Raw genomic sequence first — 19589 nt, forward strand, 5'->3', positions numbered from 1 at the left:
GTCTTTAGTGTTGAACCTTCTTTTAGAATAGATACTGGTCTTTCTATATATGGATCTCATGTTCAATTCTACCTTTCTCTAAACCTCCAACATGAATTTTCTACCCCAACAGATAATCAACCGAAGCCTTTTCCCAATTTAGGTTTAGCTTACGAAGATCAGATTTGTAAATTACTTTTAATAGTTGCGCAATAATATAATGCTGTATGAAGGGGAAGTGTGTGTATTTGGTAACAAATGCTCCTTAAATATGCAATTTTGACAGAGTAAAGGAAGACAGAGAAGTGCACCATCCTGCCATAATTTTGATGTGCAACTCTGTTATTCCTTGTGTGTCCAATCACACTTGGCCAATAAAGAATTCTATTCTAACTCTACTCTGTTATAAACAAAAGCTACCAATATGGATAATTATGTAGTGTTTGGAATTTGTACCGGGACTTACCCTGACATCAGTTTTTCCTTGGTGAGCCCTCCAGGATACCTGAACTTAGTGAGACTCTGGCAAATTATATTGAACAATATTCTGTGAAGTGCCTAAGAAAAACTCTTAAATGTTCTGTGAAAAAATATATATCTATTTTTCCACATCCAATTGGTGCTGGTGTTGATAATTCCCACAAGTACTCTTTTTACAGATGTATCCTGACAATTATACAGACTAGCAGGCAGAACGAATATTAACAGGGGAACAAAGCAGTTTGTAATTATTTATTTTTATTATTGTGGACTTCGAGCAATGGAAAGGGAAGGGGGAAGGGAAGGGAAAGGGAAACGGGACACCAGGAAGAAAAAAAAAGGGAAGTGGGACCGCAGTGCCTCTGGTTAACAACAGGGGCGTCTTCTCCACGGCTTTGCCTGAGCAGAGACTTTCCCTTTGACACCCGTCCGTTTGTAGTGGAGAAGCACTTGTGGTGTGGGAACGGGAAGGCGTAAAGCGGGAAGCTCCCATCCTACTCCACCGCTTAACGCGCCCTTGGAAAGCCCTGCTCGCAACTCTCACAAAGTCCTATATTGCTGGCGCAACAAGCGGCTTGCGAGCCCCTTCCCCTGTTATTTGCAGCGAGAAAGGATGAGAGAATAGGAATGTAAATTTGCACGCCGTCCTGCGCACAAAGAAACCGCAGCCCCTCACCTCGCAAAGTACTCGGCAATACCCACAATCCCTACACGTGGGAAGAGATTCCCTGCTGTTAAATGTATCGCTTAACTTCCCCTGCCTGTAAGAGGACAACAAAGTCCCACCTGAAAGAGCCAACTTAAGGAACGCCGTTGCAGCCAGCTGCCCCAGGACCTTGGTTAACAGGGCGCGTGCTCATCGCTCGCTCGCAGTAGCACACCGAGCTGCCTCCCGCGTTATTGTGTTTGTTCCCGCTTCATATAATGCATTTGCAACCGCTTTCTTGCACTGCACTCAACGGTTTAATCGATTTGTTAGAGCAGCAAGGGAGAGCTGTGCGTGCAGCCAGCCAGCCAGCCAGCCGCGCGCGCAGACACCCTACCCTTCCAAGTTTGAGTAGCAGTAACCGCGCCGCACACTAGGAGGGCAGGAGAGTCACTTCCCTCTGGAAGAGAACGAGCCCCACCGCGGCACAAAGCGGCGTTTTTCTTCTGGGTGCAAACCGACGCTTCATTTAAAAAAAAGGGGGGTAATAGAGAAAAGAATACAAGAAAGGAAGGAAAAGGAGAAGGGAGGGGAGGGGGAAGACAGAAGGGGAAGGAAAGCTAGTTCTCAAGAACTTATCCTGTAACACGTCTCCTCTTCCCCATCGCTTTTTTTTCCCCCCTTGGGAACCGGGAATTGCCCCCCCCCCCCCGCCGCACACATACGCTTCTCTCCCTTCCCCCGCACCTCGCCTGTTTATTGTGGCCCACGAAGCTGCGGTCAGCAGTGTGTCTGAGAAACCGACTCCGCGTGGTTGGGGCGGAGTAGAAGGTGGGGGTGGGGGGAGGAAGAGAGAACATTTGCTGCCCATCATTTTCACAGCCGCGTTAAAGTAATTGCGGCACCCCCTCATCGTCCCGGGTTTAGGCTACCCAGAGAATTCCCCCGTCCCGATTTTGCCTCCTTTTTTCGCAGCCTTCCAGTTCCGCGCTTCTCTTCAAATCCTGGCGCGTTGTGTGTTTGCAAATTGGTGAAATACCTTCTCTGTTCCCTCGCTTCACTTTAAGTCTCTCTCTCTCCCCCCCCCCAACTCAATCTCAGCCCAGCCGCTCACATCAAAGCGCTGTGCCTCCCTCCCAGTGGCCGCTGTTCACTAATGGGATTGCAGTGTGGCTGGCTCTGCTGCTGCAGCCGCCGGAGGGAGAGGAGCTGCTGTACCTCTTCGCCGACACTCGCTGGGTGCTGAGCCGCGGGAATGATCCGGATCTTCCCGGATTTCAGCGTGCAGGTGACTGCAGCTGCGGCCGGGGGAGTACCAGCCGGCCCCGGCGTGGGGAGAGCCAGTACCGCAGCTAACGGGAATCCGCAAAACGTCCAGGGCATTACTTCCTACCAACAACGGTGAGTACATAAGCTAGAGAGGTGTGTTGATCTTTTGGACTATTTCACTTGCCTTTTATGTCCGTGTGCGCGTTATGTGTTCATCTTTTAAAATAACAACAACCCAAAATCTTAATGTCGAATGCTTTGGGGAATGCAACTCTTCATCCAAAAGGGTATTTTAAAAGCCGCGAACACACGTTAGAGCTGCTTGATCTTGGAAACAACAATAGGGAAGGGAAAAGTAAGATAGCCGCCTGCTCAAAGGCAGATTATCTTTTTTTTTTCTGCTGCAAAGTTTGGGATCCTGTCTGTTTCTCCTAAGTAGGAATTTCTCAATGTCAGTGGCTTGTGCAAACCCCACAGCATGGCAGCTAAGAGGTATAATTGATCACGCTATTGTGATTGATGATTTATTTTCAATTGAGCACGACAGAGTTTTCACTTGGCACTTCACCCTTGCAGTTACACATTTGTATTACCAGGGTATTAGCATGTCACCTGTTACTACAGGGAAATCTAGTAGGAAATTCTAAGTGACTTAACACTTTGGGAGTATTCATCAGAAATGCATTTTAATGCAAATACCAGAGTCTCACAGCCAGCTTCTTTAAGTTGCAGTTTTATATATACTTCTGTCCAAATAAGTCCTTTTTAACTTAACTGCTTTTGAACAGATATTATATATTGGAAGGACCTAACATTAACTTAGCCAAGTCATAGTGCCCAAGATTTTCTTTGTTATTTTTTTAAAATTTATTTTTCCTATCATTACTTTGCAGAAGAGTTCCAGCACTAACATAGTATACAATTAATTGACATTTTGTTTTTCCAAAAGTAGATAGTTTTTTGTTTTTGATTCTGCTTCACAACATGTTTTTCTTTTCTTTTTTCATGATCTACAATTTCCTCCAGAGAGGTTATCATATGAAACAAAATATGTGTAAGCATAAGCTGATGCTTATGCAAAAATAAACCAATACTTTCAAAATTAAAATTTCACTAGACAAGGAACTTTTGAAAACCATATTTTTCTTTACTTAAACCCAGTCAGGCTGGAACTATGTTTGCTTGAATGAGAAAGCTGTCCGGATAATATTGGGTGCCAGGAACATGGTTTGGTTTAGTAAACTTTTCAAGCATCCTTTGCTTTATGCGCTTTTGAGATAGTGTGAGAATCATGAAGTTATTTCAGGGGACAGCAGAAGACTCTTATAGCCGATGATGGTTTGGAATTGAAAACCAGGGCTATTTTAAATAAACATACACAATCTTTCTAAGGAGATACAATGGATATAAAGAATAAAGTTGGTGTAATGCTTGCTATTCTGTTTTGGGACTATGTTTTAACAGGTTTCTTAAATTACCAGGAGAAATTGATGATTAGTTGTCACCTTATACTTTCCAGCTAATTTGGGTAGAAGGAAAGTCAAGGCTCAAATGGTAAAACTTTTACAAATATAAGAAAATAGCTCTCAGATTTTATCCTGTATAGTAAATAATACATGGAACATTTCTCAGGTTTGAGTATTTTAATTAGGATGTACAAAACTGGAGAAATAAGTATATATTTGGTAAGTTGACAATATAAAGAGGATTATTAAATATAATGCCCTCTAACCTGTAGCTATTTATCCCAATGAAAACAACACGTGGATAGTGTTGTGAGAATGAGCTTCATTTTACTCAGCTTAAGTATTATCGTTTAACTGAAACATAATTGCAAGTTTAGTTTTCTTAGTATACTGTCTCTTACAATCAATATATGCCATATTTTCCTTATTTTTAAGATGCATAGCAAATCGTGTTTCTTCAAGACTGTGGGCACTTAAGAACAAGCATTTTCTTCTTAACCCATTAAAAAAACAGCTTCCAGGTTTTGCCATAGGATAGTTCAGGAAAGCAGAAGGATTTTGCTAGTCTTTCAGTCACTGGATGAACCAGATGACACCTGTTAAACTTCATTGTTTTGAGCATGTGGAGAAAACGGGGCTTTGCAGCCCTGTCTCCAGGCAGCGTTAATGGGATTTCCCCCGATAAAATCTCAAGACCCCCCCATTTTATAAGAATTACTTTTCATTTGAGTGTAGATACTTAACGACCGAACCATTTTTTGCGTGCTAAACCAGAAAGCAGTTCTTAGAAGCAAAGGGGTTGCTGTAAGGTTCTGCATTGAAGCTTCTTAGGTCAGCTGTATCTGCTCTTTGGAACCCTGAGGGACTTAAGGCAGGTCAAATTATCTGCCTCCAGTGGCACAGATCATATTTTTGGGGTCACTGACTGCGCCCTCCAGCTAAACTTTCCGCATTTGCAAAGTCCTTATGCAGCTATTCGCATACCTACGCACGCGTGCATCTGTTGCATTCCGCTTAACTTTTATCAAAATTCCGCTTCAGCACCTTACTTACTCCCTCCAGCCCATGAAGCGATTGAGTGAATTAGTGATACAGAGCAACTTTTAAGATGAATTGACTCATATTCGTAGAAAAACGTTTGCCATTTCACCCTTAAAAAAAAAACACGTCTTTTTTTCCTTGTGATATCCTGAAGAGCCACTCTGCCCGTCCCCACCTGTTATATCAGAAATTTCTTCATGAACTTATGATCCGGTTCAGTGGGAGTATATAAGAACAAAATGAACTTTCTCCAACAGGGTGAGCTATCGATATGCCAGAAGAAATACGGTAGTAGTACGTCCGGATGATAGAATTCTATACCCATTTTTGCGCAGTCACACGTCCACTCAGTTGTATACGGTAGTTGGACGAAGGACAAGAGTCAGACGCATGTGCAGCTCGTCTAGCTGAAGGATGTCGCTCCTCTTCCATAGAGACACATAGGTTGTGTACATAAAGACATGCACGTATGCTAATAGACGCACACGCGCTCAAATCTGTGCGCCGATTGTGTATGTACAAACACCCAAAACCAACACCTCTTAAAAAAAAACACGTTCTCCAATTTTGTATTTTATCCCACGTGCATTCGGGTCTTCCCTGAATACACGCTGGCTTTTGCTGGGAATTTCCCTCAGTAGCGACCGTGTGCTTGCGGCTTCCTAGTCTGCCTCCCTCCCTCTCCCTGTCTGTCTCCCTCTTCCTCTGCTGGCTCTGCTCCTCCAGAGAAGGAAAGTATGCGAAACTGCAACTGAGTGGCGTTGTTGCGCCGGCAGCGGAGGCTTTCCTGTCCCTTTGCACACCCAGAGTCAGAGCGCCGGAGCTGGGGAAGCAGCTGGAAAATGCTCGCCAACACTTCCACGGCAGCCAAGCCTGAAGAACAGAGACTTCTCACTTTCCCGCTTATGGCTTGGCCTCGCGCTTAAAGCCAGTCCCACGGGTTCCCTCTCCGTGTGCCTAGTCACACCTGCCGGGCGATGCCAATGGCCGGGCTGCCCACCGGGGCTGCGCGCTTTCTCACTCAACTGCGGCCGGCCAGTCGTCGCCGGGCTTGGTATGTCTTCGGAGGCAGCGGAGCCTAGGCTCTCTCCGCTCCTCGGCTTATGGACGGCTGCGGTCAGAGCAGCGGCGGCAGCCGCGCTAGCTAAGCGAAGCAACCTGCGGCAGGACTGCTGCGCCGGGGAGCGGGAGCCCGCAATGCATTGGCCTCACTACTTTTCCTCCTCCTGCCTGTCTAAGCAGGGCCGCCGCCGCTGCCGCTAGACACAACACCACACAGCAACACAAGGAGGGGGAAAAGTAAGGGAGAGAGGAAAGGGAAAAAAAAAAAAAGCCCAGGAAGATGGCGCCCACCAAGCCAAGCTTTCAGCAGGATCCTTCGAGGCGAGAACGGTAACACTTTCTCTATATTGAACCCGAGGCAGCAGTGCCTGTCTGGGTTTGGGACTCCGCCGTCACTGCCGCCGCCGCCCGCCACCTTGGGTCTGGCTTGGCTTCCATGCACGGGAAAGGGAAATGCGGAGGGAGGGGTGGCCAAGGACCCGCTCGAGAGTTTCTCGTGGTGCATGCACGTTTCGCCGCGGCTGCGACTACTGCTGCTGTTGCTGCTGGATCCACAACACTTGCTAGGCTCGCCCGTCAGCAGCATCAGCATCAGGAGGGAGCCTGTACCTCCCCACATCGGAGGAGTCGTCGGTGTCTGGCTGAGCGCACGGGTGGGGGGAGGGCGGAGGCAGGGAGGGGGTGGGGCGGAATTCCCGGGAGGCAACTTTTCGGCTGGATGGGTCTCCACAAATGGGGGAGGGACGACCCACCGCAGGTTGGAACGGAGCAAAAGGGGGCGGGGGGAGTGCGCGAGAGGAAAACAGCTTCTAACCAGGCCCGGCTTTGCTTAGTGGAGAGACTGGCTGGGCTCGTGCAGCTAGGCCGAAAGGGGGGAGAGGAGCTTGCTGGGACTCCACTCAAACTGCTGGCGCAAGTTTAGTTCAAGCTAAGCAAACAACCCTCCGGCCTCAAGTGTATATCTCTCCCTCCCTCCCCCTCCTTTTGGAATTGCCCGGGTTTATCCCTGAATTTACTTATTGCCCGGGAGAAGCTTAGTCATAAGAGTTTGATGTGAAAGGAAGTAGGGCAGGTGGGCTCGCGTTAAGGTGTCTTGCTTACGTCTTCCCATTCGATATACTTTTTATTGTTGTTCCCGTTCGGTTCTGTAGTTGGTGAGGTGCTTGCAGCTGTTGCGTTGGGCAAAATTTAAAGTGCATCTTTAGAGAAGGATGCCACCTTGGAAGCCTCGAGGAAGAGACAAATGTTCCCTTTGAAAGTAACGGTAACCTCTGGAGGAGCCAATGGAAACAATGGAAGTGCGAAGGAATAGCAGTTTGAGCTGTGAAAACCTGAAAAAAACACATGTGGGTTTCCTTACCAAGGCAGTTAAACTTTCTTGCAGTTTAATGTCAAATAATTTGAGGTAGGATTTGCTAGGGCTTAATACCTATGGTACCTGATCTAAGCATGTGCAAAGTACTTTATGGATAATTATAATCAATCCTAGAAGTGGAGCGTGGAATCAGGAAGGCTTCTGCATTGGGGCCTTTGATCCACATAAGATTGAACCTCAGCAGTAGGCCTCCCATCCCAAAGAAGATGGCTAATAAGGAGAATGGGACCAAAATTGTAGGAAATAATAGGGAAACAACTGATGGCATATAGACTGCATGGAGATTAAGGAACGTGATAGCTGGAGTGAAACATTGTAAGGAAGGATAACTAGTTGCATACTTTAAAAAGTTAATCTGATGCTACCAGATGAGGCTCAATTTCATATGAGGAAAGATCAGTATGCATACAATATTTGTCATCCCTCGTGCTCACTTTTAGCAGAGTTTATTCTGTTGAATAACTCAGAATTGATACACATGCTAGTTAAGATACAAAACTTCTATATTTTTAAAAAAAACATAACATGTCTACACATTACAGGCTGATAGATTAGAGAAGATACTGTAGCTTTTAAATACTTAACAGAGTGCAACAACCAGCTTTTAGCAGCATCTCAAAGGAGGGGGTGAATTTAAATTTGCATGTTGCCTGCAAGAGAATCCTTATCTGCATGTCTAAAGCAACAGAGCTGGTATTTTGGATTTGAGGTGATTCAGTTAAGATACCTCAATCCAAATAGTTCCGTTTCACTGTTCTTTCTGCATTTATTGCTTCCTTGATGGTATAAACTTGCATTTCACGACTCCCAGTAACATTTGCATAGAGTCAGATTGGAAATATTGGCAATATTTATAGAGTTTAAGAATTAGGTTTGAAGTCACTTTATTACTCCTTTCCTGTAAACTTTCAGTGTCTTCCAGTGACTAAAAAGCATATGTACATACTATTCGTTATAGAGCAGTGCTGTTATCCTGTAAAGCTGTACATCTCAAAGGGAAAGAAAGCTAATACTGTCCATAACTGCTGGTGTACACTGTCTTTACCTTACCATGGCTCCAAACCAGAGAGTTGTATATTCTTTATGAGCCTAGTACTATATTAGTAATAAGTATGTTTGCTGGGACAGCTTCAGTAATCTCTGCAGCAGAGGCATATTTGTGTGCCATTTTGGGAATTTTTCTGAGATAGGAATCTTGAAGATAGAATTAATTTCTAGGGGAAACTTCATAGCCTGTGCATGAGTGCTTTCTTTATCACCTGTCTCCATTTGGCATTCGAAGAAGGTAAATCAAAGTGTGCAATTTGTTATTCTGCTTCACTTGAGAGCTGTACTAAATAACACTTGGTCTGAAATTCTGATTGAAGTTGTAGGAGGATATACTGTATTTAATTTAATGCCCTTTAATAACATATTCTTGTTCAGCTCTGATGCTGTCATCTTAAAGGTTGGATCAGAGTAGTTTTATCCTGTGTAGGGAGTGGAATTTTAACGGGTGGTGGTGGGGGTAACTTTAATTCATGAAAGACAACCCAAAGCTTGCTCTGGTGTCCAGATTGTTTTATGCCCCAAGGCCTAAGTTATTGTCACTGCTTATTGTGCTCCAACTAGTTTATGATGAAATTATACATGAATTATTTCAGGGCTTGAATAAGACATGGTAATGTCAAACTGTTGCTGCTTCATAGTGCTTTGAAGAATAGAACTATATTTCAATACATTAAATGCTCAGTATTTTCTTTATGTACACTTTATATTTTAGTATTAATTAAAACTACTCTCTTGCCTTGTTTTTTTTTAATCTGCAAATTGTAATAGGGATTAAGGCAACAATTTTGGGCATGCTTTTTGAATTGAAATTACAGATTTACATGTAAGCAAACATGTATGAATATAGTGCACATCTTATTGAAATAAATTATATCCTTCAGATAAAGCAAGCATGCAGTGATGCTTAAAAGACCGGCAGATTTTTAGTATTCTTATGATTTAGTTGTTATACATTGATAGTATAATTGTTGAATAGAAGTAAAATGTATTAAACTTTTATAAATACTGATAGACTAGTTGGTAAGGCAGTCTTTAAAAACTTTGATGTTTAGTAGCTATAGTTAATATTCAAACTTTATTATTTTGGGGAGGAAAAAACATGGACTTGAATTTAATGTATTTTCATGTTAAAAACATTGTGTTAATAATTTTGAATGTTACGCAGTTTTCTGTTTATATCTTAGGAACTCAACCTTATACACAATCACCTGGAAGTAATCACCATAGAATTCAGTGGGGCTCATTTTCAATAGATATGCATAGGAATGTGCTTTAAATAGACACAAATATAATGCATAAGATATGTCTGCAGTGATTTGTAAAGCCTATCGCTGTGCTTCTGTTGTAAAGTAAGTGGAACAAAGCTCTGTTCATTTTTTGGTTTTTCTTTCTACAGTATATGCTTAAACACAGCAATGATAAATGATGATATGCATTGTCTAACACTTGCTTTTATATAAATAGCTCCAGAAAGATTGCTTAAATGATAATCGAAAATATGAAATAGGGTGGCCTTCATATCACAAGGCCAAGGGTCTACAAATGGAAAAACTGAAATAATGAAATATTTCCAAGGCAACAGACTGTCAACAAGAACAGTAATGCATGGGCATATCATAGAGGTACCAGAGAGGATATTACATCTTATGGCTGTGGAGCTAGGAGTTATAATGACCTTTATTAAACAGAGCCTCCCCATTACCACAATATTTTTGATTCCTGATTTATGGATTAGTAGTTGTAGTAATATTAATAGCTTGAAATATTATCCCTCTGTATTTGATTTGTTGTAGGCTAATGAAATAACTTGTTTGATGTTCATATCATATACAGTATTTTTCAACAAGTAATGAATTAAATATGTTTTAATGTTTTGTTTTATATGTTGTTTTATGTTTTGTTTCAACCACATGCATGTTTTGCTTGATATATCTTGTAACCAGCCCCTCACCTGTTGCGAGTACAATACTGAAAATAGCACATTAGATCCAACACTTAAGCTGTTGCATTGCATTCTGTGTGAAATAATGAACAAGTCAATATATTTTGGACTTTCCTATGACAGTGTTATTACAGTACTTCTGTTGAACTTAATGCTTTCATTAAGCTATATAATTAAATCTTAAATACAGCTATTGTGATGCTGGTTTGTTATTTTCTGTTCATATTTGAGTACAATATATTATCTCTATCTTACTAAAAGTGCAGTGTGTTGATATCATGAATAATATTTTAAACAGGAAAGGCATTTTTGAAATCTTGAATTTTTCACAAATTTCATAAAGAGGTTTTGCAATAATTTTGGTAGGATCCAGTACTTGTTTAAGTGCTTTGGTTGAATACTTTAAAAGAGAGCCTATGAAATGTTTGAACAAACTCACTTTCAAAATACAAGCTTTCTTTTTATAAATCATTCTTTTAACATGTTTACTTGTAGATAGTCTTCAGCTAATTAATTAAGGTATATCAGGCACTAGAACTTTACGTTTTAGGTTTTCTGGAAAATCTGAATTTGGTGGTGGTAGGATTCTTTTTTAAATTTACATTAACTTTTTCTGTGATTGCCTTCCAACTTTGTGTACAAGAATTTGTAGCTCTTTTGCTTTGTTATAAATTCCTCTCAGAGTGAGGCACCTTAAGATACTTTACAGTGCCTGTAAATTGCGATACAGTAATCATAATGTATCATAATGCCATATTTGCAAGAATAAGGATTAATAAGGAATATATATGAAAACTGTTGCCGATTACTAAAATCGCTTTTTCTGTATAAAAGTCATATGCCACCTTTTTGGTTTTGGTAGTTCTTGCCATCTATCTACTACCTATAGAACAAACTATCTCCTGCGTCCTTTATTTTAACATGACTTAAAACTGAGGTATTCATTAATAATTTAAGGTATGCTTGTGTATTATGCTGAAGAATATACCAGCAGCAGTATCATCTTTAAAATTGATATACATTTCCTGGGAAAATAAATAGAAAACTTGTTATTTAGTAAAAACAGCATTAGTTAATTATGCACATTAAATAGAAGAAAGCTAACATATGCTATATTTTTTGAAAGGTTGATTTTAAAATTCTTATTTATTGACCCAATTGAACATATATTTAATTGCTTTAATTTGGATGTTAGAAAAATACAAAGTATTCCCTTAATTTAAGGGGTCTTTGAGCATCTTAATTATGTTATGTATCAAAGGTTACACTGATCTCATTTTTATATAGAATCTCATTTATATGATACCGAATCAGTTATTTTTTTTAACGCAACTAATGATTAGCAATGCCCTGAGGTCTTTTAGAACTAATTCAGAATACTTCTGATTTCTTCCCTTTCAAACATGGTGTTGCATAATCGGAATTAAGTATATTGACCTTCTCAGAATCATTAAATGTTTGCAGTGTATCCCAGATTAACTGAACTCTGTGTAGTGAAGAAAAGGCTCATACTATACTGTTCTGTCACAGGTTCTGACATGAAAGAGTGGTTGGGTGAGAATTGATAATTGTCTGTGGACTCTTTTCATCTTTCTCTTATCTGTTAAGTCTCCTGGTCTGTTTTCATCAAATGGACAGTTTGGCATCAATTTGTGCCTTATAGGATGAATTTGACTTTAACAACAAGACATAGTTTAATGTTATAGGAATAAGTATTGTTTACCCTTAGAGTTGTATGTATTCCTTCTGTCTTTTCCAAAGTGTCTATGACAAGACTTCTATTCTTATCCCATTGCAATCTTCATAACTAAATCTCACTCAGTTTTGATTAGCATTAACTATATTTCAGAGAAAATATCACTTCCGATTATGGTTTGATTTGTTTTCTTGATATTAGCTGTAGGTTATTCAAATTGTGCAGTATGTCACTGTAGCTTGCTTGAAACATAAGCAAATTCTGTTCTTAATGGCATAATAGATGAGAGACGAAGAAAGCACTTGATCCCTGAATTTGTACATAGCATGTTAAAACTGAAGTTTGGGCTCATATGTGAATAGCTATCTTCTTAGTCAAGAAGTAATATTTGAGTATGACAAATATGAGCTTTGTAAATTCATTTTTTAAAAGAATACATCTATATAATCACCTGATTATCTGAACTGCACACAAAATGATTTTGTTACAAGTGATTTGACAAATAAGATAATATTGTATAGTAATATCTATACCAGTGAGGTTTTGTTTGTCTTTTTGCTGGGAGTGAGAAGCATTGGTTACTTAATAAAACAAAGGGGATCTAATTTTTTGCTTCTGACCATAAATAGGTAATATTTCTTGATAAATACTAATTTTCATATGAAGAAATGGAATAGGATTATTTGGGGGGAGCAATGATCAAAGCTATTTTTTTTCATTTATTGGTATATTCTCTTAACACAACTTTTAACTTGGGCATTTCCAATGTTAAGGAGATTGATGAAAGGTAATACAGATGGGAGAATTATGGTAATTCAAACCATTGGGAGATATTTCAGCCTCCTGGTTCTATTGCTGTCCTATAAATGGACATGCTTGAACAAAGGAATGGCTAATTCCAGATGGTCTGAGTGTTTTGATTTCTCCCCCCCACCCTCTGTATCCAAGTATATAATTGCTGAATGAGGATTGCACTTTATCCACAGAAGCTTGTACCACATAAAACTTCCTGGTTTGGGCTGAATTCTAGATGCTGAGCATATATTTGTGTGCATTCTAAAACATGAATTATATATTATATAGTTATTTATATATATAAATTCTTGGAGTATATAATTTGGAAAATTTAACATTAATTTAATTGACATGTTTCAACAGACAGACAGACACAAACCCACACTTTAGGACCCTTAAAAAATAACACCATAATGTAATACAAAAGTAACAACATACAACATATAGTAAAACACAACTGGCACGTGCAATATGTAACGTGAATGAAGTAAACCACAAAAAACGCCGCCACTAAAAAGGAGATCCCTCTCCCCACACAATCAACTTAGCCTGAAGCCCAGGAGCAGGGAGGGGAAAACAGGTTCTTAAAGATTGCTGCAGGCATAGCAAGCTGAGGGCCCTGTAGATCTCTGGGTGGGAAGGTTCTTCCACAGAGCAGTTGCAGTGGAAGGCTTACTCCAGGATAAATGATGGTTAATCCTCAATTTACAACCATGATTAAGCCCAACATTTTTGTTGCTAAGTGAGACATTTGTCAAGTGACATTTGCTCCATTTTACAATCTTTCTTGCCACAGTTAACTGAATCACTGCAGTTCTTAAGTGAATCTGGCTTTCCGCTTGACTTTACTTGCCGGAAGGTCACAAAAGTTGATCACATGACTCTGGGACATTGCAGCCATCATAAATATGAGTCAGTTGCCAAGTGTCTGAATTTTGATTACTTGACCATGAGGATGCTAAAGCAATTGTAAGTGTGAACAACTTATGTCATAAGTTGCTAAACAGTTGCTAAATGAACTGTTGTAGGTCAAGGATTACCTGTTTATAAATTAATAATTTACACCTTATGGAACTAGGTTAAAAGGTTTGTGAAAAATTATAATACTGGTAACAATTTCACTGGTTGTATGCTACACAAAAACAAGATCTTGATTTTTACTAAGTAAGTTATCTCGAGTTGAATTAGACTTCTGAAGGAAGAAAGGCAAACTATGAAGCCATATATAGCCATGGTGGAAGCAAGGATGGTTTGCAAAGATAGAAAGATTCAGAAAAGTTTAGTGAATGGAGTTGGTATGTTCTAGATTTAACTATATTTCTTATCCTTGCATTTCATTTATTTGACTTACCGTGTTTAACTCTTTTGTTGCTCTGCATATTATTGCTTACCTTGAAGATAGCATGATCTTTATGAATAAAGGCAAACTAAAGTCATGTATAGAGGGGGTCTGACTGTTGCCCTTGAAATTATTTTTACATCTCTTTCTGTACAACCTTGCCAGGTGCCTTTATAAAATCTCTAATCTCTACTATTCAGCCTTCTGGAATGCAACAAGAGGTGTATGAGAGAGGGATACAACACAAGACAAAGAACCCAATCCAACAGGAATGTACCATATGTTCTCCTTTTTGATAGTCAACAATTGATTGCAGTTCTGTGTTTATAAAGAGGCAGGTTTCACTCCTGAAATCAAAACATTAAAACATTGCTGGCCTTTGGCCATAATAAAAGAATTCATTTAATCATTCAATATATTAGCTAGAGATGAAAATACATAGTAGGAAAAGTTGATACAAAAGTAAGTTGTGTTTCTGCATTGTATTATTTTCTTTTCCGAAATGAAAAAAGAATGATAGTATCAAGCTATCCATTTTTCAACAAACATAATTTCTCTACTCTTGCCTGGATAATGTCCATTCTTTTAGAAAATGATAGTGTTCCATTAAGTTGCCTTGATGCCTATGGTGACTAGAAAGTTTCTTATTAATCAAATGACAATAGTCTCTGGTTTAGATTATTGTTTCTATGCTATAGAATCATAGGGCTGGAAGGGATCTTTAAGGTCCTCTAGTCCAAAACAAGAGTCCTTATACTGCCCTTAGGAGTCCTTATACCATCCCAGACAAATGGTTGTCCAATCTTTTCTTGAAAACCTCTAGCAGTGCAGCACCCACAATTCTAGGCGGCAAAACAACACCCTTTACCCTGTGACAGCTCTTCAAATACAGGTAGTCCTGGCTTACAGCAGTTTGTTTGGAGCAGGGGTGTCCAACCTTGGCAACTTTAAGACTTGTGGACTTCAACTCCCAGAAAAAGCTGGCTGAGGAATTCTGGGAGTTGAAGTCCACAAGTCTTAAAGTTGCCAAGGTTGGACACCCCTGGTTTAGAGACCATTCAAAGTTACAATGGCATTGACATGATCATTTTTCAGACTTACGACTGTTGAGCATCCCTATGGTCACATGATTTACATTTGGATGCTGGACAACTGGTTCATATTTATGATGATTGCAGTGTCCTGGGGCAATGTGATTACCTTTTGCAACTTTCTGACAAGCAAAGTCAACGGGGAAACCATCTTCACTTAACAACTGTGTTACTAATTTGACAATTTCAGTGATTCACTTAAGAAATGTGGCAAGAAAAGTGGTAAAATGGGTTAAAACACACTTAAATTCTCACTGAACATACATTTTGAGCTCAATTGTGGTCATAAGTTGAGGACTACCTATATTGGAAGACTGCTACCATGTCTCCCCGAGCCTTCTGTTGATTAGGCTAAACATATCTAGTCCTCTTAGCCATTTATCGCATAATTTAAAGGACATCTCTTAGCAAAAACTATCCCCTTAATAATTATATAGAGTCTAATTTTAATGATGAGAGTCTCGTGTCCTACCAAGATCAACAGAAGATTTATTTTAGAGATTCTTCTGTTTGAAAAGTTTTTCTGGTATATCATATTTGTGCCTATTTTAGATAAGTTGCTTATTTTTCTCTGATCTTAGATTTAGAAAATTTGTAATGTGTTTTGGCCTTACACGGAGACTTGGGAAACATATGAAATGGAATATAACTTCCCTGGTACAGTAATTTGCAGTTGACTTATGGGTAAACCACTTTTATATAACTGAGAGGACTCCATTTTCTCCTTATTTAGCAACCATGTTCTGTTCTAACAACTTGGTTGTTAAGCAACCTGGCCATTAAATGAATACAGATAAAGTCCTCTTGTATAGTGCCTGACAGTTATGTTGTCGGCGTTCCAGCAAACCTCCATTCCAATCAGTAACTCCAAGACAAGCATAATCTCAAAAGTACCTTTATTAGAATAGCATCTGGCACATCTGTGGAATCTCAAAACTAAAAGTTTCCCGGACTTCCCACAATGTCTCAAACTACAATCCATCACCTTTTTCCCATCATCACATCACATGGACCAATCACGATCTGTCCTAGTGTAAGATCCTTTTTTCCTGCTGCGCCACACTTAATAACCTTGAACTAAGAAAAGAATTTTATTTTGTCTACTTAGAACTACTCAATTGAAATCAACCCCCTCCCACTTTCTCAGGCTATGTGGCAGCATGGAATATGGCTTCCAAAGCTGACATGTTTCTTTTATTTTGCCCCCTTGCAGGTTGAAAAAATTGCTTAAACATTTCTTTCTGAGCTGTTTTTCTTCTCAATGCAGGACTTCCTAAAAAGTGCCAGTTGTTAATAAGCTCAGGTCTGTGAACTTAATTAGTTGATTAGAACTTTCAGCCAACTGCTGTTGAAACTGACCAGACCTTAATCAGTTTCACACTGAAGGATTTTTGTTGTCAGATGCATGAAATTTGGTTGTAAATGTGTCCATTATTGGAAAAATTAAATTTTTATTACTGTTTATTACTGTTGTATTTGTGTGAATGATTGCTAACCAAAGTAGTTACTAAACAAGAAGTGATTAAGTGAGTTTTGTCCCAATTTACAACCTTTCTTGTCACAGATCTTAAGTGAATCACTGAAGTTGTTAAGTTAGTAACACTATTGTTAAGTGAAACTAGCTACCCATTGAGTTTGCTTGTCAGAAGGTCACAAATGTTGATCATATGACACTGGGGCACTGTAAAAATATGAACCAGTTAAGTGTCCAAATTTTGGTCATGTGACCAGGGATACTGCAACCATTGTAAGTGTGAAAAATGATCATAAGTCTCTTTTTTTAAAGTGCCATTGTAACTTTGAACAGTCACTAAACAAATGGTTGTAAATCGAGGACTACCTGTATTGATAGGTTTTTATAAAACTGAAGCCTTTCAAAATCTCCATTCAGATTTGAAAGATGGTATTTAGACAAACTGCATACCATGAAAAGATGAGTGAAATAAAGGTTTAGCAGAGAAGGCATGTAACCAGACATTTATCAATTAGTTAGATGATACAGCATTGTAAATTTTCCAAGCCAATGCATGCATTCTGCAGTATTGTATTCAAAAATGTAGGAAACTGCCTTTTTTCAGAGCGGCTCTAGATTATGATAATGGTGATTACAAGCTAGAAATTAATATGATAATCTTTTCCCTGGCAAGTCCAGTGCCAGGTCAGTGCTTTTCTATAACAGTGGCCGAGGAGCAATAATAAGGGTGTATACAGGGTGCATTAGCTCTGCAATTGAGAACTGGAAGTAATGATAATATCAGATGCATTGGCTATGGAAAAAAAGTGCCCTGTGCAAGGTTATCCTATGGAATACGACAGATTTTTCTTTCCAAGTGGTTTTGAAATTTTGCCAACCAATTGTGATTTGCAGGGAAATAGCTGTACATTTGTTCACCTTTAGCCAGGTAATAGCTAATATATTTTAAAGAAGTAAAACAACACTGTTTCTGGACTTTATTCAAATAAGTGATTTTTGCTACCTCATTTTCCACTTTTGATGATTCTTGATAGACTTCATTATGGATTAATGCTCATTTTATCTCAAATAACTTAGCTCATTGTAAAATTTCCCATTTCAGTTAGGGTGCTATACAGACATTCAGTTAAATTGATACGTTTTGGAATAAAATTATTTCTCTAAAAAAACAACTTTGTAGCAGTGTTGAGTGAAAAACAGGATATTCAAACACTTGTAGGTAATAGACTTTATAGGTCAAGGTGTAGGTCAATGCCAAGGGCTGAACAACTGAATCTTTACAATGTTGGATGTAAAGATAAAAAAAGACTTTTGTAGAGTGTGTTGTTTATCCCTTCCCTTTTATAATAGCACAAAGTGGCTGATCCTATTTGTGAAAAAATATAACGGGATACCGAGTTGGCTTTTATCGTTCATCAGTTCTATATAAACCAGTGGTTCACAGAGAGATTCAGAAAACCTTACAGATTAATTGAGGCTTGGTAAAAAAAACAAAGTATTGCACATAAACTTGAAGAATGGTTAATCACTCATTTTTTTCATCATTTTCTATATTTAATAAAGCATAAATTTTCATATAAGCCTAGATTATAATATTTCTTTCTTCTGCATTTTGGTTGACTTAGTGAATAATTGATTATATTACAACACTTGCATTTGAAGTTTAAAAGAGTACATTAAAATATTAATTAGATGTTAATTCTAATATTGGCATTTTTTATGATTACTGCTTGGCAAACATGTTTTTATATTATAAATTAACATGGCTGTGTAAACATGTCACTAAATTTCTATACTTATTAAAAATTAATGGTTAAAGTGCTTGAATGAAAAAGGTAAAAATATGAGAATACAGAAAAATAAAATAAGTTTTTGAGGATAATCCTTTTTCTCTTTTATATGTTAACTGCTCCCTTAAGCGTTTTTTTTAGTTTCAAACTTCTTGTTTGTAATCTGGAGTCTTGTGGGATTCAGATGTACTTGTGTGCAGAGGCTTTCTGAACTGTAGGTGTGCAAAACTAGGCAAACACACTGGATAAAGCCAGTGGAATTAGATTAACATGCACAGGGCTAAGAAAGGGATGGTGAAAATGGTATAAGATATGCTATTGCAGATGTTTTAAGATAGGCTGAATCTCCATCTCTGATATTGGCAAAAAATCCACAGTTAAAAGGAGAGATTAAAGTTCCCTCACAGCTGCTGCAGGTAACAAAAAGTGTAGATATTCTGTCCTTTAGCCATTCTTGAAGAAGTTATGTATGATTTCCTTGCATTTGAATTAAAAAAAAAACTTCCCAGGAAGAGAAAAGAATTCCTTCACTATTTTTTTGTTTTTGCAGAAATTTCTTTAAGAGTATATATAAATAGAAAGGTGGCCCAATTCATTCAATAATAAATAAAAATAAGATCAAGCAGTGTTTTTTACAAGGTAGGGCATGGGCCCCATAGATTTTTCTGCAAGTTCCCATTTCTATTATTATTAGTTTTTAGCATTTCTGCTGCATATGAATACCAGATATATACACCCACATATGGTCACACAATCCAAATACATAGAAAGCTACTTTCATATAATAGCCAACTCATTTAAATTATTGTAAGTTTGCAATTTCCGAACTGTAACAAATGGCAGTTTGTGGGTTGTCATATTCTAGGCTGAGTTTTCTAAATTGCATGATGGAAAAAAATTGCAAAGATATTTTTATGAAGTAGGTTTAAATGAAAAATAATAAAAAAGTATATCTTAAAGTCAAAATTGAGTCCTTAATTGATTGGCATGTAATCGGAATTGATATAAATTCTTCCCTGATCTGATGCCTCTGGGATTTGTACAATCCATAATTTTCAGGCAATATATGACTTTCCCAGCTGGTTTAGACTCTT

General features: G+C 38.7%; 1 protein-coding gene across 12 annotated transcripts in view; it reads left to right on the forward strand.

Annotated features, from left to right (window-relative positions):
* The first annotated feature begins 2313 nt into the window (after positions 1 to 2313).
* Positions 2314 to 19589, forward strand: part of NPAS3 (neuronal PAS domain protein 3) — a 775438-nt gene continuing 758162 nt past the window's right edge. For 6 of the 12 annotated variants that reach the window (XM_087921881.1, XM_087921884.1, XM_087921882.1 and 3 more), the window contains exon 1: positions 6094 to 6273. In XM_087921881.1, the coding sequence (XP_087778007.1) occupies positions 6224 to 6273 (50 nt within the window). In that variant the 5' untranslated portion in view covers positions 6094 to 6223. Of the gene's footprint in view, positions 2507 to 5605; positions 6274 to 19589 lie in introns of those variants that run through there. The other 6 variants (XM_087921893.1, XM_087921891.1, XM_087921890.1 and 3 more) reach the window with 6 other exon arrangements.

The sequence above is a fragment of the Pseudonaja textilis genome, chromosome 1, assembly GCF_049901715.1.
Source record: "Pseudonaja textilis isolate UNSWEBS1 chromosome 1, rPseTex1.2, whole genome shotgun sequence".
Classification (NCBI taxonomy): Eukaryota; Metazoa; Chordata; class Lepidosauria; order Squamata; family Elapidae; genus Pseudonaja; species Pseudonaja textilis.